This window comes from Notolabrus celidotus, chromosome 21 (genome assembly GCF_009762535.1).
Source record: "Notolabrus celidotus isolate fNotCel1 chromosome 21, fNotCel1.pri, whole genome shotgun sequence".
Lineage (NCBI taxonomy): Eukaryota > Metazoa > Chordata > Actinopteri > Labriformes > Labridae > Notolabrus > Notolabrus celidotus.
Genome location: NC_048292.1, coordinates 25,567,343 through 25,590,258, shown reverse-complemented (window position 1 = coordinate 25,590,258; position 22,916 = coordinate 25,567,343). Strand labels below are relative to the sequence as shown.

Below are 22,916 nucleotides of genomic sequence, written 5' to 3'. Positions count from 1 at the left end.
TGAAAGGTACATTTGTGGTATTTGAAGATTAATGCCATGTGCAAAGACTGCAAATGTCTATAAGGCTGCAACATTGCTCTATCAGTCAAACCCAGTACACTTTAACAGCATCACTGTCACATCTTCAGCACTCTGAGTTCCTCTATCTTTTACATTTCCTTTCACCTGCATTCTCTCTGCTGTGACCACAGCCACAGAAGCCTGACATGTAATCTAATCTTAGAAATCAGTTTCTCACTTAACCTTTCATCCCCACCCATTAGATGGTGAGCCCAAAAGCCACAAAACTGCAGAAAGGAAATAAGATGCATGCTTATGAGATATTAACCCCATACCACAGTGCAGTGGAGGATTGTCATGTATCACATCAGAAAGTTGTTTATCTGTGCAAAAACAAGAGAACACTCACATATACAAGTAATAATAGTAACAATAAAAACTTGTAAAAGTAACCCAATAGCTGTGAGCTAACATGGTCGGACGCCAAGTTACAGCAGAGCAGCAAGTGTGCCAATGTTTAACTATAAAGTCAGCGAATAAGATCAGCAGTAATAAACACAATCCCTGGTTCATTTTCAATATGTTAAACCAACTTAAACATCCCTCTCCTCCTACTCTTCCCTTCTCAACTATTGTGGATTCAGAACATTTTGTAGAATTTTTCAAAAGCAAGATTGATGGCTTGGGATCAAATTTCAGCGCCTCCATGTTACCCTCTGATTCACCTCGCTGTACATTTACTCTGTCTGACTTTGCTCCCATCGCTCTGCAGACCCTGCTCAGTACTGTGGCTCATATGCATCCCTCCTCCAGCTCCTGTGACACAATCCCCTCAACATTTCTTAAATCTATTTTCCCTGTCTTAGCTCCTAGTCTGCTGCCCATTATCAATTACCCACTTACAACTGGCTCTGTACCTGGCTATTTTAAAACTGCCAACATTCAAACCCTCGTTAGATCCAGCTCAGTTTGATAATTACTGGCCAATCTCAAAACTCCTCTTTTCTCAAAAATCCTGGAAAAACTTGTTTCTGACCAACTCCTACAGCACATTGAAAGCCATAACATCTCTGATAAATTCCAATCTGGTTTCTGAAATAAACACAGCACTGAGACAGCTCTACTCAAAGTAACTAACGACATCCTAAAACACACAGTAAAGGCCAACACTCAATTCTCATCCTGCTAGATTTAACAGCTGCATTTGACACCATCGATCATGACACACTACTGAACAGACCGCATAACTGGGTTGGGATTTCAGGTACAGCTTTGAACTGCTTTCAGTCACATTTAAGTAATAGGTATTTCAATGTCTTCATCAATAATCATGTATCCTCCTCTGCCCCCCTGCTGTGTGGTGTTCCGCAGGGTTCTGTCCTTGGTCCTCTCCTGTTCTCCCTTGACATGCTTCCTCTCGGTCATCTCTTCAGCCAATTTCCAGATGTTTCATACCATTGCTATGCTGACGACACCCAAATCTATTCTTCTGCTAAAACCAATAACCTAAATCAATTGTCCTCCCTCCATAACTGCCTGGCTGCCGTTCAAGACTGGATGTCTCTGAACCTCCTCCATCTAAACCTTAACAAAACTGAAATACTGTCAATCGGACCCGACACCTTCACCACCACAGTTCAACAGCCTATTAGTCCATTAAAACTAAATATCAAACCCACTGCAATAAATCTAGGAAAAGCTTTTGACCAACACATGACTTTTGATCATCATATCACCAAACTCATCCAATCCTGGTCCCTACAGCTCAGAAATATCCCCAAAATCAGACTCACTTTCCGACCTTGACACATTCATTCATACTTTCATTTTCTCCCGTTTAGATGATCGCAATTCCTTTTACACCTGCCTAAGTCAATCATCTCCACGCCGCTTACAGTTAATCCAAAATGCAGCTGCCAGATTACTAACTCGTACCGGCCTTCAGTCCTGTATCACCCCTGTTCTTGCATCACTCCACTGGCTTCTCGTTAAACTCAGAATCAATTTCAAGATCCTTCTGACCACATACAAAGCTCTGCATGGTCTCGAACTCCTCGTCTCTTATTCCACCCCTCATCCACTCAGATCATCTCGGCCTTCTATCCATCCCCCGCTCTAACTATAAAACAAAAGGTGACCATGCTTTTTCCATCTACACGCCCTCCCTCTAGGATTTGATCCCTCAAGCCATCAGGTCTTCTGAATCTGTTGACAGCTTTAAGAAATTACTGAAAATAAATTTGTACACACAAGCCTTCATAGAACCCCCTGTCTAATATCTACTGTTGTCTGTCTATTGCTTTGTTTGTCTGATTATTTCTGCATATGTATTTTGTTTCTATCTTGCTTGTTTTTATTTTTTGTGCCTGTGAAGCACTTTGTAATCAAGCGTTTTAAAAGTGCTGTATAAATAAATTTGTACTTACTTACTTATGTGCACATCCCTAGTAGTTAACACAAACAGTGACATGCTGGTATTGTTTGTGTGGTGTTGTCTACAGAAGCTGAAGGTGCTGTTTGCAGTGGGCAGTGATGGAGAGGTCAGCGAGCCTCTGGAGGTTGGTGCTCTCAGCTGTGACTCAATAGAGCAAGTCAAAGAGAAAATCCTGTCCACCTTCAAGGCTAAGTTTGGTTTCCCGTACAACACTGCGCTCAGGGACGTGTGTATCGGTGAGAATGAGACCTGTCATTTTGTTCTCTAAGTTGGTTGTGTTCTGGTTCATGCTGTAAGAGTACGGTTGTGTTGTCATTCCACAGTTCTGTATTGTGGTTGGTTGTGTTCTCAGGGTTTGTGTTGTATTGTGTGTATTTGGTTGTGTGAAGCTGTTGTCTTGTTGATGTGCTTGTTCTGTCTGTAGTTGATGGTGTTGTCTGTTTGTGGCTGTTCCATCTGATTATGTCTTCTGAGATTAGTGTTCTTGTTTATTTTGATGTGCTGTGTTGTTTGTACTTGGTTGTGTTTTCTTCATGTGGGTGCCTTGTCCAGATTGGTGGTCTTGTCATTGTGGTTCATGTCGTCTGTACTTGGTTGTGTTGTCTGTGTTGGTTGTCCCGTCTATGTTGAGTTGAGTTATCCATACTGGCTGTGTTGTCTTGCTTGTTTGTATTATCCATTAATGTTGGTAATTGTGTTCGTTTCTCAAATCATCATATTTCTGTGTCATCATATTAGGGTGTGCTGTCTTCATTAGCAGCATGTGTCTAAGTACGGCTGGACGATAATACAATAATGATAATTGTCATGATATTATTGTTCTCAATATAAATCTGACAAATGTACAATAAAACGTTGATATATTTAAAGTAATATTTTTGGGGCGTTTTTGCCTTTAGAGCTGGGGTTGGTAGTCAGATTTAGATACACTTTTTGTTATACTGGTTAAAATGATCTCCGGTTAGACGGAGTCCTGAGGAAACTGCTACATTCAAATTAGCTAGTTTTCCATGACTGCCAACCCTAGCTTTAAAGGACTCGACAGCTGAAGAAAGACAGGAAGTGTGGGGAGTAGAGAGCGGGGCAAATAGTCGAGGCTGGAATTGGACCTGCGACCTCTGCGACGAGGACTATAGGCTCCATGTGGGGCACGCTTAGACCGCTAGGCCAATGATGCCCCTCGTTGATACTGTATATTTAAAGCTGTAATTACAGCCCTCCAACCACTGGAAAGGTAAGGGGCACAATTGTGTCTTAAACCCTTGTTCCCACCCAACATTAAACGGAAGAAGAAGTAGGCATTGAACAGCCAATCATGTCGCAGGGTAAGAAGTAGGCGGGGCTTAAAGATGTTTGGAGCATATTGTAAACACAGCTGAAACAAGCCTCAGCGACACTGAAGAAAATGCAAAACCTACCAGCTGAAAGCAGAGTGAAAACATGCTCCACAAGAAAGGCCACTGAACTTCATTAGTAAAGAGGTTTTGGCTGTTTACTAAACTACTACATCACAGATACAAGATAACAAACTGTCTGGTTTCCTCAACTTTCACTCAGGAGGAAAATATTTATTTTGAAAATTGATTGATATCGACTGATATGAAAATCATTATCGTGATAACATCTTTTTCAATATCGCCCAGCTCTATGTCTAAGTGCTTCACATGTTAGACATTTCTTTTCATCTTGTAATTTTTGCAATAATTTACATATTCATCCATGAGCTACAGTGTGTTTTACTTTCAGGGCGGCTGTTTTTACCCTTTAAAGATAACTTCCTTTCCATCATAACTTGCTTTCTTTTTTCCCACCAGAGTTTGAAAAGGATGGATCATTTGCTCCTCTTGAAGAAGTGGATTCAAGCTCAGAGGTTATCGGGGAAGTGATGATGCTCAACACACTCAAGCATTACAAGGTATAAAGACAGAGCTCACAGTAGAAGATAGCAGTGTCTGTATTTAGGGCTCTCAACCTCATTATTTCATAACCTTCTATAAAAAGCCACCAAGCTGTTAGTGTTCTGTGGGCTAACTGTCAGTTAAAAGAAAATAAAAAAAAAAGAAAATACTGTTGAGGTGTGACACGGTGACACACAACACTTCTATCAAAACATCAACCCACGTCAGTTGACAGTCCTCCCCTTTTCTCACTTTCAGTGTCAGTGTTGCTGTCCCCACCTTCAGACAAACATGTGTATACAGCCAAAGCTGTCAAAAATAAAAGTAGAAGATGATATCCACTCATGCAAATAAAAAAAGGTGTGATTGCTGGACTTCTGTTTACATCCTGAAAATCAGACATGATCAGAAAACAACAACTTTGAAACAGGCTGTTCAGTTTTGACTCACCATTTCCTGCAGGCAACAATGGGTATAAATCGACCAACTAAGTTTGACTCAGTGAGAGCAGATGCACAGCTCTTATCATCTCACTAGTTTCAGTGAGACTGATAAGAGAAGAATCCAGGAAAGGTGAAACTAGGACATGTTGTGTGACGGCTCAGTGACCTGAACTCTGTTGACCAAATTACAAATCCACATCACAGTAAGAAAAAAAGGGACATATTATTCAGGAACAATGTTTAATGCAAGCAAGATGTAGCCCTCAGGCATTCTTGGAACACTTTTGTTATGGTATGTTTTTAATTTGACTATTTCCAAATAGAAAAATAACTTTTCTGAAGTTCTAAAAGTTTCCTTTGCTCCAGCAACACCCAGGCAAGTGCAGACCAGAATCTGTGTAGGTTTCTGTGGCTGTGGTTTCATCTGATATACTGTACACACCTTCAAGAATAACCCAGATGACACTCAGAGAAAAGTTCAAGTCAAATAAGGTTTTATAGCAGTCCTTGGCTATTAAGTAGATAACATTATTTTATTCTGAAATGTTAAGGCTCATTATCACCGCTTGCTCTCATCAGCAGCTGTGCCAGCAACTTTTTGGCAGTTTTTAACCAAATGTTTAAGAAAAACTTACAACAGAGGTTGTAATATCAAATAAAGTGTCATTTTCTCAGTGTGTACTGTGTTTTTTCTTCTGTAGGTTCCTGATGGAGCGACAATCAAAGTGTTGTCTAGGAAAATTCATCCTCCTCTGAGCCCACAGGGAAGTCTGAAAGGTGAGAGCTGAGAAAGACACTTTTTTATCTCAATCAATGAATCTTTATTTATATAGCACAAAATCACAACAGCTGTTATCTGAAGACTCTTCACAAACAGTAAACACTCTGTTCTATTATTAACAAAGACCCAACATCAAGACAGGATAAGATCCAGTCCCATCTTACAGACAGGACTCAGTCTGATCTCATCTTAATCCACCATGAGCAGAGCACTTTGCAGCATTTAGCAAGTTACAGTGACAAGGACAAACTTCCTTTAACAGGCAGAAACCTCCAGCAGGACCAGACTCATGTTAGACACACATCTGCTGAGACCGTGTTGGAGAGAGCAATGGAGGGAGATATAGTGGTGAGAAACATAGTAGTAGTTGTAGCAGCTAGAGTCTTGCAAGTCCATCAGTGGCAGTTCTGGGGAAGGGCCAACAGGGGCCAGTGCCCCTGTAAAACTGAACCTGGACCCCCTGTGGCCCCCCCCTCCGCACCAAAATGATATTATTAAATAAAAAAAGCTTCGGTTTCGCGCCATGTCACAGGCACAACACATGCGTGTGGAACTTGGTTCCAGTCCCTTAGAGCGCTAAGGGACTCATGTTGAGTGTAAACAGCCAAACAGCTGCTCTCAGTCTGTATGTTGATCTAGTACACAGTAGTATATATGTCTAGTATATAGGGATGCACTGATGTTTTTCCAGTTTGTTCTCAGCCGGTCCTCGCCCTACTCAGTCTGTTTTGTCAGGGTTGAATGTGTCCCTCTGACAACACTCTTGGCCCCAGCCTGGCCCCCCCAGTAAAATTGGTCTAGAACCGCCACTGACGTCCATAGCAGTAGAGATCCAGAGGAACCTACAAGACAAGGGAGCTCAGGGTATCCAGAAAGATCTATGGTTAAGAACTTTAATGGGACAGGAAGAATTTAAAAAAAGTGACATGCAGATAGAGGAGAGAGGGAATGACAGGACCCAAGTGTGTCAGTCTAAGCCTATAGCAGCATAACTAAGAGTTGGTCCAAGCCTGGCCCAGCTCTAACTATAAGCTTTATCAAAAAGGAAAGTTTGAAGCCCACTCTTAAAAATATGGAGTGTGTCTTCCTTACGGACCCTGGCTGGTAGATGATTCCAAAGGTACCTGGAAATTGAAGGCTCTACCTCCCATATTATTTTTAAAGACTTAGATTAGCAGGTACGATGAGCAGGCCTGCATGTATGAGCTCTTTAAGATACAAAGGTGTCTGACCATTAAGAGCTTTGTAGGTCAGATGAAGGATTTTGAATTCTATTCTAGATTTGGGTAGGCAGTGTAGAGAAGCTAACACAGGGCAAATGTGCTCTCTCTTTCTCTTTCTAGTCTAAATTTTTAATTAAATCCATGACCATTAACCCAAATACTAAACAGCAGAGGAACAAGCTGATTATTTTTTCATGTGATCATAATGGTGATTGCTTTTTTTCTTTGCCCCTGAAGATGATGAAAACTTCTCTGGAAAATACTTCCACTTGGTAAGAGACATTTGTTTTATATTTGCCTTGATTCATTAGCTTATGTTACAGAATCATCTTCATCACAGCATATTTATGAAAAAACAATGACCTGTTTGAATGTTTTTCAATTTCTTTATTTTTTCTGCAGATTGACCCAGATGTAGATGAGGACCAGAGGAAGAACCCAGAGAGGAAGAAGTTAAAACTGAAGGAAGTGCACCTCACCAAACTGCTCTCCACCAAGGCAAGAGGAAGTAGTTACACAGACTCATTTCACTCTGACTTGAACACTAGCAGAACTGATACCAGAACATGTCTCTTAAAGTGACTATTATTAGCAGCAGTTTTTATAACATATCAGTGACAATACTTCCTTTGCATTAGACAGAATAAGTTCAGACACAGTATGGACTGGAGGGATATCTAAATTGGAAACATGAAATATAAACCCTCTGACATCCTTCTCACTCCACATTATTGAGACCCTTTGTGCTTCTGACTGACATGTTTTGACATACATGTAGAGAACAGACAAGCTGCAGCCATTTCTGACAAGTCCATGTACAGAAGACCCCAAAACATGTGTGATCATGCTATTAAACATAGATAGATTTTATTCTAGAAACTTCTTGTTCTGATAAAGTTAGCTACAATGCAACTGTAGGGGTACTCGTTTAAGGGTAATAGGACTTTAACTTTGAGTGTAACATTAAGTGTTTGGAAAGATGTTCTAAGAAACTTGGCATGAAAATCACTTTAACTGCTCACTTAAGGTTAAAAGAAATCCCTCTATCCTCCTTAATTTTATTAAGGGCTTACTTTGCTAAGGTAAAGCATGTTTTTTAAACTGATCACTTCCTTTATTTTCCAAACAGCTAGGTGTAAAAAATAAAATATATCAATCAATCAATCTTTATTTATATAGCGACAAATCACAACACAAGTTGTCTCAAGACACTTAACAAAGCAGATCTAGACCGTACTCTATGTTCTATTATTAACAAAGACCCAACACCAAGACAGGATCAGATCCAGTCCCATCTTACAGTCAGGACTCAGTCTGATCTCATCTTAATCCACCATGAGCAGAGCAATTTGCAGCATTTAGCAAGTTACAATGTCAAGGACAAACTTCCTTTAACAGGCAGAAACCTCCAGCAGGACCAGACTCATGTTAGACACACATCTGCTGAGACCGTGTTGGAAATAGGGATAGAGGGATATATAATATATAATAAACAGAGACTTGGTGTTTGGATGTTAATTAGAGTCATCACACGTACAGCTTTTATTGAATACATTTCTACTGTTGTCATCTCCAAAGACAAGAACTCAAACGACTTGTTCTTCCTCTTTAAGGTGGCGGTGCATTCGTATGTGGAGAATCTGTTCAAATCTATTTGGGGTATGCCGCACTGTAAAGCCCCGCACGCTGTCAAATACTTCTTTGACTTCCTGGATGCTCAAGCAGACAACATGAAGATCACCGACCCAGACGTGCTGCACATCTGGAAGACTAACAGGTAGGGCTGGGTCCTTCAAACATCTGTGGACAGGAGGAAGAATAAAAGAACAAGTTAGAATGAGTCACATGTTTGTGAGGGAGCAAATTATGTGGCATATTACCTCACGTCTTTAACCTGTTATCTTGTCCTTTTACAGTTTGCCCCTGCGCTTCTGGATCAACATTCTGAAGAACCCACAGTTTGTTTTTGACATAGAGAAGACCCCAAATCTGGACGGCTGCCTGTCGGTCATCGCTCAGGCCTTCATGGACTCTTTTTCTCTGAGTGAGATACAGCTGGGGAAGGTAGGGTCCAAACAAATGTCTCAAATATACTTGAGGTTAGAATTTAAGATTAAAATTGCAGAAAAAACAAGTTTGAGTAACACCAAACCTCTGACACCAATGTGCTCCAGCATGCTCCAACCAACAAGCTCCTCTACGCCAAAGACATCCCCAAGTTCAAACAGGAGGTGAGGCTGTACTACAAGCAGATCAGAGACCAGCCACCAATCACACACTCAGAATTCAGGGACTTCCTGCTGGAGGAGTCAAAGGTAATGCTTGTGTCAGCATAAAGTCTTCGAAAAACACATCCTTTGGAAGAGTCAGCGAATGAGTTTCTGTTTTCTTTTCATTTTTCAGAAACATGTTAATGAGTTCAATGAAGCTGCAGCCCTCAAAGAGCTCTTCAAATTCATCAGGCGATACTTCACAGAGGTCAGTCCCTTAAATCCCAAACAAGCTCTCACACAGGGGCCACTGTGTGAGGGTTCACATCTTTAGATTGACAAAACCAACTCAAACAGATCATCATGTTTGAGTTGGTTTTCTCTTACATGCATTTTAGTGACCGCTGTGAGTAAAACACTACAAAATGTCTGAGGTGAGCTAGTTTGATCACCTGATTCACCTCCAGGACTCTGGTTCCAGATTTAGCTTCCTAATCTCACTATATTCACTATGATATAATCTCTATATTCTCTTTGTCTCTTTTTGGGATGTGATTGACTTTAAGTGTGATTTCTGCTTCATGAGCATGTTCATGTCCCCAAGCTTCCTCTCCTTTAACCCGCCCCTCCCTGCACTGACACATTTAACATGTTGACACAAACAGTCTGAAGTGTCTTCACTTGTGAGGCAAGTAGTCACATGTGCGCAGAGGAAACAGGATTTCAGGTCTTCTGATTTCCTTTTGCTTGATGTTTGGGTGGATGTTTCCTGTTCACTAGTGCTGAGTGGCACTGCTTCTGAACTCACTGCAAAAAAACACCCAATAGAGTGTGCAATAGAGTGGGATTTTAACTTTATTCATGAGCAGGTGTATTTCTGGTATCTTCTAACTCTTTAAACAATCATTAACCCTCCTGTTATGTTGGTTTCTCAGGAACGGCAATAGTGTTCCTGGGTCAATTTGACCCAGGGCATATTCAATTATCCAAAAGTGTCAGGACCCCCAAAAATCTCTATCAGACTTTTTTTTTTTATTTAATTTTTAGCTCCATTACCAACCATTTAAATCAAGATTTAGTCCATTGGCGTTTTAATTCTCACAGATCACAGTTCAATGACGATAACTCAATCGTTTTTCAATACGATTAATGTTAAAACTTTTTTTAATGTACATTGAAAAGCCCTAAATATAAATACAATAGTTGTACATGACATTGATTTTGTTCATTTTATTTTACAGTTTGATTTTTTTTAATTCTGAAGTGATGTTCATAAATTAACACGACACCTCTTCTGTCACATGCTGCCCAGATTTTTAAGCATGCCTAAAATAGACTTTTAAAAGGGTCAATTTGACCCGCAACATAACAGGAGGGTTAAACAATTTTGGGATGAAAATGACAGCTCGGAACAAAGAACTGGAACTGCGACCATGAAAGGGGGCTGCAATGGCTTAAACCTTATCTTTGGTTGCATGCAGATCTGCTAAAGTAAGAGCAGCAACACTGTTCTTTTCTGCTGCCAAGGGCTCACATTATTATTTAAAGTGTTGAACAAGAAGGTCTGTCTCTGTAGGGACCTGTTCTGTAACTTAACAAAGACTAAGACTAAGAGCAGAAACTGCTACTTCCTCTACCACACACACTTGACTGTATCGATTAAAGCAATAGTTTTACCTTTCAGGACATCAGAGCTTTATATGGTTCTTTGCCAACTCTTTTTATGCTAGTGTTTGATCTAATCTACAAAGCCTGAAGCATACATTGAAAGTAAGCAGTTGTCGGCAGTTGCCATATGCAGTTTTGCTCATAAATTTACATACCCTGGCAGAATGTATGACTTCTTGAGTAGTTTCTGTTTTCATTATGATATAAAAAGAGTAAACACAGTTGTTTGACAATAATTTGCTTCACCTAACCACTAACCATGAGTGAAAACAAAGATTTTCTCTTATCATTCATATTCTCTGAAAAATGGCCAAAGAAATCACAAATTCTCCCAGGGTATGTTCACTTATAAGCACAACTGTATATATATATTTTTGACATTTAGACCAAAGATGTGGACCGTACTCTGAGGGAAGAAAGTCATCCTGTCTGTGAAATGTGTATTATAATCTTATCTTATTTTGCATCTCCTGCAGATCAAAGAGAAGCTGGACCAAAACGGAGCTCCTGCTGAGCTGACAGAGCAGCTGCATGAAGTTAAAAACTTATTTGATGGACTAAAAAGCTGCTCCTGGGACTGAACAGCATCCTTTTATTCAGATGAACTATGAAAGAAATGAAGAACTGAAGATGAGCTCAAAGGGGCAGCTAACCATGCTGGGAACCGAATGATTCAGTGTGTCTTTAAATCTCAAGTTGTTCTGCCCTGACATGGTGAAGGTCTGTTGAAGTATTGGCAGTTCTTGGCATTTAAACGGACAACTCTGTAGCAGATATGAGAGGACACTTGAACTGGATGAATGTGTAGTGCTATTCTGAGGCTTCACAACTACGCCAATGTGATGCACAATAATACTGACCGTAATGACTCATGATCACACACAAACCACAGTGAAAAGATTTATCTGTACATATTCTTTTTGCAATACAATTCTATTACAACAAAAGATTTTATCAACATTGTGCAATTTGTATCAACTCAGATGTTTATTTTTCTTCCTGAGTGTTTGAAGAAAACGTGTAAACAAAAACATCTCAATGCATAATCAACCCTGAGGAGCTCGTACCTTTTTGACAAAGGTGCTGTCTCATTTCATATTACTACATCAAAACATCAGAGTTTGTGGAAATGCATCAGTAAACAGTCTATAAAAAAGCTGCAGTGCTTTTGTTGGCCTTGATGTGAAAAACTAAACCAATGAACACCAACTATAAAATGCAAGTCCTATATGCGACAGTAGTGTCAGGGTGGGGAGGTCAAAGGTCAGGCTGGGGAGTGTGGTCCCGGTCTCTCTGCACCAGAGATCCCAGCTCCTCCAGCTGCTGCTGCTGAGCGCTCTCCAGGTCCTCCAGCCTCCGACGGAGCAGAGACAGCTCCTTCTGTTGCTGCTCCTCCTGCAGCACAGAGGGAAGAGGACAAGGTGCACGGTTAATGACAACCTTATTAGAATAGCCTTCATTTGTCTTTGTAACGTGTGCAATGGGAATGTAAGGATCCACTCAACCCACGATGCGATTTGAATCCCAATTTTTGGTTCACGATACGATTCACTCTCTAACGTTTTTCAAGAAAATTGGATTGAACTCAAAATTTAAATAACTATTATTTTATTTTAATTCTCAGATATAGACAGTTGCAGTATGTATTTGTTCTCTTATATTTCTTTGTAAACAAAGTCATCCTTTTTCATTTTTAAGGTGTGTTGTAACTCAAATGAAACCACTGCACACTTTTTTTCAGCACCTTGCAAAAAAACTAAAATCACCATACAAAAATACCTTGTTGGAAAATTTCAGAGCGATTATAGAGAAATGGAAAGTGAACAATTCTCAAATGAAAGTATTAAATATTAAAATAAATAAGGTCAATCTGTTTAAATAAGGAATGTAAATTTCAAGTATTTTCTGTGATCGATCTTTGGAAATGTTAACGATCAATTATCGATTAATCATTACAGAATGTGAACGTTTTCCATGTCAAAAATAATGCCAAATGCGTTTTTTCCCCTGAATCAAATTTTCCTTCACCACGGTCAGAATCAGGCGGCGGAGAAAAAAAGTGCTGGGGGCTGCAGCTGTCACTCAGCTGTGAAGAGAAGGTGAGAGATTTCATATCCGTTTCACGCAACCTTTATGTTGCAGTAACGTTTAGCAATTAAATAACAAGCCTGTACTTGAGATGTTTGTATAGGCATTTTTCGGAACTACGTGTGTTTCGACCGGTGGACCCAGGGTCTAAATTTAGTTCAGAGGGAGTTCCTGGGAATGCAAACTAGTTCAGTTTTTATTAAGATTTCAAAATGTCCTCATCAGATATTTAATGATCGTCTAAAGACGTTTATGAGGGATGCATCCGGCTGAAAGTCTCCAGTTAACAGGGTCGCTGTTTAAACCAAAACACCGGGCGATCTCTGCCACGGCTTTTTGAGTTCAAAAGGATTTTAAAGCCGTGTTGAAACGTCTTGGCTACTCACGCTTATCTCCTCTCACGTGTTGATTCAGTGAATCCATCTGTGATGAAATATAGCACCATCTAAAACAGCGCCAGCTGAGTCTCTTCATGCTAACAGGCTAATTGTTGTGTTGCTCATAATGATACCTGCCTGTCCGTCTGCTTCTATGGTGTCATCTGTGATGAATGGCATTCGTCTTTGTTTTACTGCCCTCTACTGGTCTGGTGGTGTAGTGCATTTACTTTTTTTTCCTCCATACGTCACTGGCCTGATTTGCACAATCTACCCGGGACTTCAGCCCGCTGTCGAAACGCAGACAACAATGGGGGCACAGGAACCTTTTAGTTCAGGGGAAAGTAGTTCTGTGGGCTAAAAGACCCTGGAACTCTTGGTCGAAATGCAGCTTATTAAAACTGGACATTTCAGTGGTAGCTGTACTTACTGGTATATTTGATAATGGTCCCTCAGACCCGAGGAGGAGGAACGGAGTGGGTGAGGAGGTGAGGAAGGAGGGCCCGGCGTTGTAGGATCCTTGGCCGCCCATGAGGAGGCGCCGAAACTCGTTGTGTCGTCGCTGCAGCTCCTTTAATCGTCTGCTGAGCTGAGCTTGCTCCTCTGAGAATGACGAACGTCTGCAGGGAGAGAGGGACATTTTTAAATAGGTCATAGTTTTCTTGTGACTGGGGTGACATGTTATCATGGAAAAGAGTAACTTTGACCCAGCAGATGAACTCGACTGTGTCAGCTCGAGATCAAAAATTCAGAGCTCACTTCTTCGCTGCAGCAGCTTCCAGCTCCAGCTCCTCTATCTTAGCCTCCAGCAGCTGGACCTTATCCTTTAGCTTCTTCTCTTTGTTCTCTGTCAGCGTTTTCCTCTATACCACACACACAAACAAAGACACACACGCGCACAAAGACACAGACATGATGTCAGCTACAATGAAGCATCAGTGGGTAAAGGAACATCAAGGTATTACTACAGGCTGTGTAAGTCCACCAAACAAATATGATAATAAGTGAACCAAGCATTTCTCCTGCAGCCAAAATGTGCAGCATGAACAATCCTCTCAGGACATATTCACTCCGTATCACTGTTTTGACTATTTTTCACAAACTGCTGAGAAAGAAGGTAGCGTAAGGAGCAGCAGTAGGGCTGGGCGATAAATCGCTAATGATAATTATTGTGATATAATACTTCTCAGTATAAATATAACAAATGTTTGATATATTTAAACATGTAATTACATGCCCCAACCCCTGGAAAGGGAAGGGGCGCTAATGTGCCTTAAACGCTAGATGCCAGAAGAAGACGACATTGAACAGCCATGTATAGACATATATACGTGGACGCTGCATTGACTGGCTGAGTCGTGCGTCAACGTCGCTGCCATGTTGACAGTGGCAATCAGTAAAGATGTGCGCACACACATAGGTAGAAGCATGCCTCCTGATTGTTGTTATATGACCACACCGGTGTAAATTTGACTTCTTACCATTAGTAGAGCTTTCCAATATGCCACAAATGTTTAGTAGAAGTCCCCACTGCCTGAATATTAACCTTCAAAAACTCCTTCACTGCTTAAACCGTGATAAACACCGGGACACCTGTTAAACGTACTGTGACTCATTCTTCTAAAAGTCGTGTGACTTTATTTCACTGCAGCTACAGCAGCTGTCTCATAATAAAGGTCAGTTTGAATAAAGTCATCTTAAGATTTTAATCACTTTGATGTGTTTAGTGTTAATTATAACATTCTATTCATCCTGTATTTGACAGAGTAAATCCCTTCACTTGTTTTAATCAGTTAAAATGTCTCAAGCACTTTGTCCTCATGTGATATAAAACATAATATATGGACAACTGACCTTAACACAATGCAATTAAAAACATATTCCTCAGTGTGGGCATTTAAAGGCCACAGAGCAGCGGTATGAAAAAGAGAGAGAGAGGAAAAAGAGAGAGAGAGGAAAACGAGACGAAACGCACAAACATGCTGAAAATATAAAATTAGAACAATGAAATATTTGGTCAAACTAGTCTACAGAGCTGTATGGAAGTAGACTAATACTGGGTGAGTAATAATGAAAATGATGTGAAATAATGATTTAATATTTGATACGACTGATATGTAACCTTCTTTTTCTCCGTTGCTTAGCGCCGCTCGAGTGGCTGCTTGTTGCAGCAGCTCTTTCTTCGTTGATCTTTTTTCATATCTGTTTAGTTCTCTTTGTATTTGGAGCCTGTCATGTCTTTTAATGACTTATTTGTTGGCCATCGACACCAAACTGGCTACGTTTGCAGCGGTGTTTTTACTATTTTTGTTCCCGTCTGTGTCCGGAGATCCTGCGTAACATGTTTACATACGAGATCAGCTGTTAGCAGCCTGTAGCATGTTGATGCTAAATGATACTAGGCCCGATGTTCCCTGCGAGCTGAGGAGAAGGAGGCAAGGATGACGTGCTAGCAAGCTAAGAAAAGACGACATCGACCTGTCCTTCCACCCACCGTTATGGGGCCGTAAGATCTATCATGATAAGGTGGACAAGCTGACCCAGCACCAGAGGGAATACTGGCAGAGTAGCATCATGCTAACACCGGACACAAACGCCACATTGGAAGGATTTCACCTGCTGTGGGCGGACAGGATACAGGAGAGCAAGACTGTACTAACTGGGGAAGAAGGCCAGCTCAGTCCTGGACCCTGTGGAGGAGGTGGCTGACAGGAGGATTATGGCCAAGCTGTCGTCTCTGATGGACATTTTTTTTTAGATATATATATATATTCTTAATGAAATTCTTGTACTGTACAGCTTTTTGTTTGCTGCTGTAACTCCATGAATTTTCCCGTTATGGGATGAACAAAGGAGTATCTTATCTTATCTTTTATCGTAACATCTTTTTCAATATCGCCCAGCTCTAAGCAGCAGTACCTTCTTCTGTGCGGCGGCCGCCCTCTGCAGCTTCTCTTTGACCTGAGAGTATTTCTGCTGCAGCTCAGCCTCTTGCTCCTGTAGCTTGTGTTTCTCCTCCAGCCACTCCACCCGTCGGTCCTCCACCATCCTATGAAGGATCCACACAGAGCAGACAGAAGAAGAGATGGAGAGTGTTTGAACTGAGAGTACACTTAAATGCTTGTTTTAAATGACCTGATTCATGGACAGCAGATGTTACCTCTCCGCCTCGTGTTGGCTCTTCTCAGCTTGTCCTCGGGTTGACCTCAGCTCCTCCCTCGCTCTCTCCAGGGTTTCTCTCAGTCTCTGGTTTGTCTCCATCAGGTCACTCTCAGAATGGGACAGCGTACCCAGTTGGACGCCGAGCTCCTGATTCTGCTGTTGGGCCAAACAAACAAAACACATTTATTCAAGCCTTAAGAACCCCTCTGGGTCTTTTAATAGGCTGCAAGACAGAAGACACTTTGAGCAGGGGTGTTGATTTACCTTCTGTAGGTCAGAAACTTCTGCTTTTTGTCTCTCCAGCTCGTCCAGCTGTGAGCTTTGCTGTTGTAGTTTAATTCTGTGAAACAAGAGATTTATGATGAGAGAACTACATGGACTCTAAAACAAAAGCTCTTTGGTGGTCTGTCATTTGATGAATTATTCCTTTTTTTGTTTAACAGAAAATGGAGATTTGCAACTAACAAAGATGAGTGTGTGGCAAATTTCCCTCAATCAAAATAATGACTAAATAAAGGTGTTAGATTCATAGAGGGGGCGTGACAACCTTCACAATGTTGGGTATCTTATTTTGAGTAGTTCACCACAAAAGCTTGAAACTGAAACTTTGGTAGGACTAACCACAGACCACAGTGTCTTCTATAGGTAGAGTAAACTTTCCTAAACTCCAGTTTCTTGTCATATATATTTACATATTTATAGAGTTTTATGTATTGATATAACAGAGCACAATAAACAATCAGAGTAAAGCTGACCGGAGGTTTTGCAGCTCCCTGCGAGCCGACTCCTCTCCTTGTTTGGCGCTACGAAGAAGCTGCTCCCACTCCTCCTTCTGAGCGTCTCCTGCAACGTCTTTCAGCGCTCTTTGCTGTTCAAGAGCAGCGAGACGATTCTCCAACTCCAGCCTGGAAAATGTGAACAATAGAAACTCCTCTTCAGTGACATCAACGTAAAGATGACAGGAAAAGAAAGTGACACAGTGAGGGAGTGGTATCAGAATCTTTATCATTGATTTTAAATAAATAAGGAATTCAAATAGTAAACTTTTCTAGAATGATCAGCATCCCTGATCATACAAATGTACTTTTCTAAGAGTGCAAGGGGCGCTGCTGACCTAGTGGAACTCTCTGCCTCTGGCAATATAAAGGCAAGCACTCTGGGTGTTTTTAAATGTAAACTTAATACTTGGAGTAATTTCCTTTTAGCCCTTGACTGCATTATTATTTTTGTGACGATTGTTTTGTCATCATTTCTAATTATTTGGTTTTGTTTTTCTGGTATTTATTTGATTTTATTTAATTGATTGATTTTATTTGTATTGATTTTATTTAATTTTTATTTTTAAGTATTTCATATCACATTTCTCTATCTTTTTTAGTCTTGTATCATTTTATCTATTGCTGTCGTCTGTCTCTGTTATTTTGTGAAGCACTTTGGGCTGCATGCTTGAATGTTTGAAAGGAGCTACATAATAAAAATGAGTTGAGTTGAGTGGTTTAAGTGTGCGCCCAATTTACAGAGGCTGTAGTCCTTGTTGCAGTGGTCTCTGGCTCGACTCTTGGCCTCGACCATCTGCTGGATATCTTTCCCTGCTCTCTATTCCCCCGCATTTCCTGTCTCTCTTCAGCTGTCTTATCTAATGCCCAAAAAAACAACTTAAAAGTTTAAATCTAATAAGAAAATGAAGTGCAAGAATGCCATCACATGACTGATATCAGCCACTGAAACAAAACAAAGTCCATCCTCACTTCTCCTCATGCAGGATTGCTGTTTTGCAGAACTCCTCCTCACGGGCAGACTGCACCTTCCGGACGATCTCTCTCTCCTTCTCCACCAGGAGTTCCTTGTGTTGCTCCACCGCAGCATTTAACAACTCCACATCTGTTTGCAGACCTGAGACACACGGCAGAGGAAAACGGGTTCACATTCACTGTAAAAGTTAGACTGGACCGGAATTTAATTTAGGAGACTCACTGAACAAGTTCTGAACTGTCTGCTTCCAGTTGTGAAGATTAAATGATGAGACGAAAACACAGATTACAAGGCATATATATCCCTGACTGAATATTCAATTTCAGGAGTCTACAACTATTACTCTGCCTCTCACCACTATCATCTCTCTGGCTCTCTTCATCTCCTCTATCCCTCTTTTCCTCTTTCCAACCCCGACTTGGTCTCAGCAGGTGTGTCTAACATGAGTCTGGTTCTGCTCAAGGTTTCTGCATGTTAAAAGGAAGTTTGTCCTTGCCACTGTAACTTGCATACGAATGCACTGCCACCTTAAAGAGGAAGAACAAGCTGTTTGAGTTCTTGTCTTTGGAGATGACCACAGTAGAAATGTATTCTACAAAAGCTGTCCTGTGGTGACTCTTGTTAGCTTCCAAAAACTGAGCCTCTGTTTATCATGTATTATATCTCCCTCTATCCCTCTTTCCAACCCCAACACAGTCAAAGCAGATGTGTGTCTAACATGAGTCTGGTCCTGCTTGAGGTTTCTGCCTGTTAAAGGAAGTTTGTACTTGCCACTGTAACTAGCTAAATGCTGCAAAGTGCTCTGCTCATGGTGGATTAAGATGAGATCAGACTGAGTCCTGTCTGTAACTGGACTCAGTTCCTGACTGGATCTTATCCTGTCTTGATGTTGGGACTTTGTTAATAATAGAACATAGAGTACGATCTAGACCTGCTCTGTTTGTAAAGAGTCTTGAGATAAGGGTTGTTGTGATTTGGCGCTTTATAAATAAAGATTGATTAATCGAGAGACAGTGAGTGTGTGCTCATGTGTGTGTTCCATACCATCAATCTGTCCCTGCAGTTTGTCGCTTTCCCTCTCCAACTCCCCTTTCGAGCGGGTACACTCCAGTTTGATGTTTGCCACCTCCAGTTTATGAGAATGCTTCAGACTCTCCACCTGACAACCAGAGAAGAGAAGATGAACATGCTTTGATTTGTTACCACAAACACACTCAGGCATGGGTCTTTGTGGATCAGTAATAAGTGGAATTATGTTTTGTGTTTATTAAAAAGGTCAGAGGTCAGAGAGTGGCATACCTGGCTGTTGAGGGAGTTCACCTCTCTCTCAGCTTTGTGCAGGCGGCTTGTGAGCTGGCTGTTCTGCTCGTTGGTTTGATTGAGCTCGCTCTCCATCCGCTCTAACTTCAGACGCAACGACTGACGCTCCGCCTGTAATATCAACATCAAATGATGACACAAATATACATATGTTTGCTGAGTCATAGTCCTGAGGGTACATTTTAATTAACTCCAGTCTAAAACTCAGTAACCCATAACTGGTCTCACCTCCAGAGACTTCACCACCGCCTGAGACTCTGACAGTTGTCTGATCTGAATGCGCTGGACGCTCTCGGCCTGTTGCCCCGAGTTTTCTTTCTGTGCATGGAGCTCGGACACCTCCGCTTCCAGGCTCTTCAGCCGCACGTGGAGCTGAGCCTTCTCTCTCAGCAGAGCCTCAACTCTTTTCCCATCACGCATCGGGTCTGAGCTCTGGTACTGAGCCATCAAGTCCTCCCTGTCCTTCTCCAGACGAGAGATCTGACAAGGAGGAGAGGAATTTAGATTTGTCTTTTATTATCTTATCACTGTTACAATTCATTGAGAAGCTTCAGTTACCTCATTGCTGACCTAACCAATCATCAAAGATACCTCTGTTTCATAGCACATCTTCCGCTCCTCCAGGACTCGAGAGTGTTCCTCTCTCTGGTGCTCAAACTGCGACTTGAGAAAGGTGAAATCATACCGCAGCTTGTTGTACTCAGACCTGTACTTCTCTGCCTCCTACACAAGTACACACACACACACACACACACACACACACACACACACACACACACACACAGAGAGAGAGAGAGACAGAGAGAGAGAGAGAGAGACAGAGAGAGGGGGCAATCAGACAGACAGACTTAAAAGGAGATAACACCCTCTTGAAAGCAGAAACACTTGACTGATTTTCAAAAGGCAATCAACGCTAATCTCTTGACCATTGGTACGGACTCAAAGTCAAAACCGTTAATGACGACTCGCAGCAGTTATTACGGTTTAATACAAGAATATTTCTGTTTAGTACATAAAATACATGCAAGAAGCTACATTTCATTATATTCCTTTCGGATCTTTAAATCATATTAATGATGTGCCTTGCCTCTGCTTTTTTAGTGAGGACATGTTTTCAGATGGAACCAAAGTCTTCAATAACTGACTTATAACACAGAGGAAAAAAACCCATCCCACCTCCTCCAGTTTACTGAATCTCTCTCTGACCGGAACCTCCATCTCCTGCTGCACCTGAGCTCTGAGCAGCTCCAGCCGCTGAGGGGTCATCACCTGATCAACAAACACATACAAAAAAAACACATTTATCTACATATTGCTGCAACTGAGGCAACTAGAGTCGTCAAGAACATTGATATAATACTTGAAACAAACATAAAATGTTTGTTTCTTTGATACCATCACACTGTCTGAGGGTTTTAACTAGAACCAGAAAATTTGACCACATCTCTCTGGTTTTAGCTTCCTTGCACTGGCTCCCTGTATGTTTTAGAAGTGATTTTAAGATTTCACTGGTTACTTTTAAAGCCCTGCATGGTCTTGCACCGAGCTATATAGCAGACCTTTTAACACCCTATGAGCCGACACGTACATTGAGATCCTCGGGCAGAGGTTTACTGTGCATTCCAAACACTAAAATGAAAACAAAAGGGGACAGGGCGTTCGCAGTGAGGGGTCCGACACTCTGGAACCTTCTGCACGAGGAGATCAGGTCTGCTGAGTCAGTGAGCTCTTTTAAATCCAGTCTTAAAACATACTTTTATCACATAGCCTTCCCGGATTTTATCTGAATTTTATTTAATTTTATTTTAACTGTCTTTAGAAATACATTTTAAAAGAATTGTATTTCTTTAGAGTTCTTTAGGGGAATTTTATGTATTTTTAAAATATGTTTTATTTCTTTATCTTGACTTTTGTGATTTTATAATCTGCCTGTTTTATTTTGCTGCCCATGTAAAGCACTTTGTAACCTGGTTTTGAAAGGTGCTCTACAAATAAAATTATTATTATTATTATTACTGTGCTGGAACACAAAAAGTAACTGAATATATTCAAAACATTTCTTTATGATGTTAGTCTAAATCATTAAAGCATTGTGAGTACTAGGGATGTTAACAATTAATCCAGTATCGATTAATTGATTGTTAAGAACTTACTCCAACACATTTTTTTGATTTGATGGTCTATCATGTGGAACAAACATCATGAGGTCTCATATTTGGTTCAGCTATCAGGGAGGTGTTTGAAGTTTAAAGCATGTTTGGATGTGAATCAGCTGACTGAAGGTGTTGCTCACAGCGGAGACGCTCAGCTGGGGGCTGAGTGGCAGGTCTCCACGAGCTGGACTGATTCTGACCCGGTTGCTCTCCCGGCTGACACCTGACCGCGTTCACATGCTTATTTTTCTCAATAAGAATGATGTAGACAGAAAACTGGACACTGTGAGTCTGAAATATGTTTCTGTTCAGTTCTCTTGTTGAAGTCTGAGCCTTCACTTTTATGACTGTGTGTCCGCTGAGATTATGAGCCTGCTCCACATGTTGATATTCAGCGTGTTTAATGTTCTGAACACCTCAATATGATCCGTAGATATTCAATACTGTCAGTTACATATATTGTGCTGTGAAAATTTGATTCCGGGGAAAATACGCATTTGACATGGAAAATGTTTACGTTTTTTAAATGATTAATCAATAATTTATCGTTAACATTTTCAAAGATCAATCACGGAAAATACTTGAAATTTACATCCCTAGTGAGTACATTTGCAAGAGTTAAGATGTTCAAACTGTGATCTCTCTCAATCTCTGCTTTAGAACAGGAAGTTCAACAAGCATCTGCCAAATTTAGGTAGGTGTTGTGGCTGTGGAAGCTTATAAAAACCCTGTCAACCATGAAAGACCTTCTAATAATAATAAATATGTATCTTCAAAAAGCAATTCTTCTTCTCTGATTTAATGTTCAAATATCTTTAGTTTGCTGCATAGATTTCAGAAGAGGCAGAAACTGGGCACTGGTTTAGCTCAGCTGGTGTAACAGGCGCTCCATGGACAGAGGCTACAGACCTTGTTGCACAAGCTGTAGGACTAACTTGCAGTTCAGACATGATTTAGTGCATGTCTTGCCCCACTCTCCCCACATTTCCTGTCTCTGTCTCAAGCCGTCTTATTCATTAAAGACTGAAACCCCCAAAAATATCTTAAAAAGAAGAGGCAGAAATAAAGCCTGTTTTTTTACTTATTGCATTGCTCTCAATTACACAGATCACTCTCTCATTCAATCTCCTGGTTGCCTCTTCTACTCGCTTTGTGTGGAAAAAGTTTGATGTTTTTATAGAGGAGGAATTTCTCCATCGTTCATGTGTCATTCTATGAGATATTCTACGTCACATGTTTGGTTTACCTGCAAGCGAAGCTCCTCCAGCTCTCTGGTTTTGTCCAGCAGATCTCCTCGCAGCTCAGCCAACAGCAGCTGCAGTTGCTCCTGCTGAACCTGCTTGTCACTCAGCATGCGCTTCAGGTCACCCTGCGCCCGTGTGAACTCATCCTGCAAACTGCATTAAA

General features: G+C 41.0%; 2 protein-coding genes across 6 annotated transcripts in view; one reads left to right on the top strand and one right to left on the bottom strand.

Annotated features, from left to right (window-relative positions):
- plxnc1 (plexin C1) overlaps positions 1-11,604 on the top strand; it is a 37,643-nt gene extending 26,039 nt beyond the window's left edge. For both annotated transcript variants that reach the window (XM_034674034.1, XM_034674035.1), the window contains exons 22-31: positions 2,502-2,670; positions 4,249-4,349; positions 5,477-5,552; positions 7,017-7,051; positions 7,182-7,277; positions 8,393-8,556; positions 8,696-8,843; positions 8,954-9,094; positions 9,183-9,257; positions 11,134-11,604. In XM_034674034.1, coding sequence (XP_034529925.1) covers positions 2,502-2,670; positions 4,249-4,349; positions 5,477-5,552; positions 7,017-7,051; positions 7,182-7,277; positions 8,393-8,556; positions 8,696-8,843; positions 8,954-9,094; positions 9,183-9,257; positions 11,134-11,238 — 1,110 coding nt within the window. In that variant the 3' untranslated portion in view covers positions 11,239-11,604. The remainder of the gene's footprint in view (positions 1-2,501; positions 2,671-4,248; positions 4,350-5,476; positions 5,553-7,016; positions 7,052-7,181; positions 7,278-8,392; positions 8,557-8,695; positions 8,844-8,953; positions 9,095-9,182; positions 9,258-11,133) is intronic.
- cep83 (centrosomal protein 83) overlaps positions 11,545-22,916 on the bottom strand; it is a 35,427-nt gene continuing 24,055 nt past the window's right edge. For all 4 annotated transcript variants that reach the window (XM_034674038.1, XM_034674039.1, XM_034674040.1 and 1 more), the window contains 14 exons: positions 22,756-22,906; positions 20,533-20,625; positions 19,948-20,079; positions 19,585-19,836; positions 19,336-19,467; positions 19,081-19,195; positions 18,033-18,177; positions 17,040-17,189; positions 16,549-16,624; positions 16,283-16,440; positions 16,042-16,171; positions 13,882-13,985; positions 13,553-13,742; positions 11,545-12,052 (listed from right to left, as the gene is read on the bottom strand). In XM_034674038.1, coding sequence (XP_034529929.1) covers positions 11,915-12,052; positions 13,553-13,742; positions 13,882-13,985; positions 16,042-16,171; positions 16,283-16,440; positions 16,549-16,624; positions 17,040-17,189; positions 18,033-18,177; positions 19,081-19,195; positions 19,336-19,467; positions 19,585-19,836; positions 19,948-20,079; positions 20,533-20,625; positions 22,756-22,906 — 1,966 coding nt within the window. In that variant the 3' untranslated portion in view covers positions 11,545-11,914. The remainder of the gene's footprint in view (positions 12,053-13,552; positions 13,743-13,881; positions 13,986-16,041; positions 16,172-16,282; positions 16,441-16,548; positions 16,625-17,039; positions 17,190-18,032; positions 18,178-19,080; positions 19,196-19,335; positions 19,468-19,584; positions 19,837-19,947; positions 20,080-20,532; positions 20,626-22,755; positions 22,907-22,916) is intronic.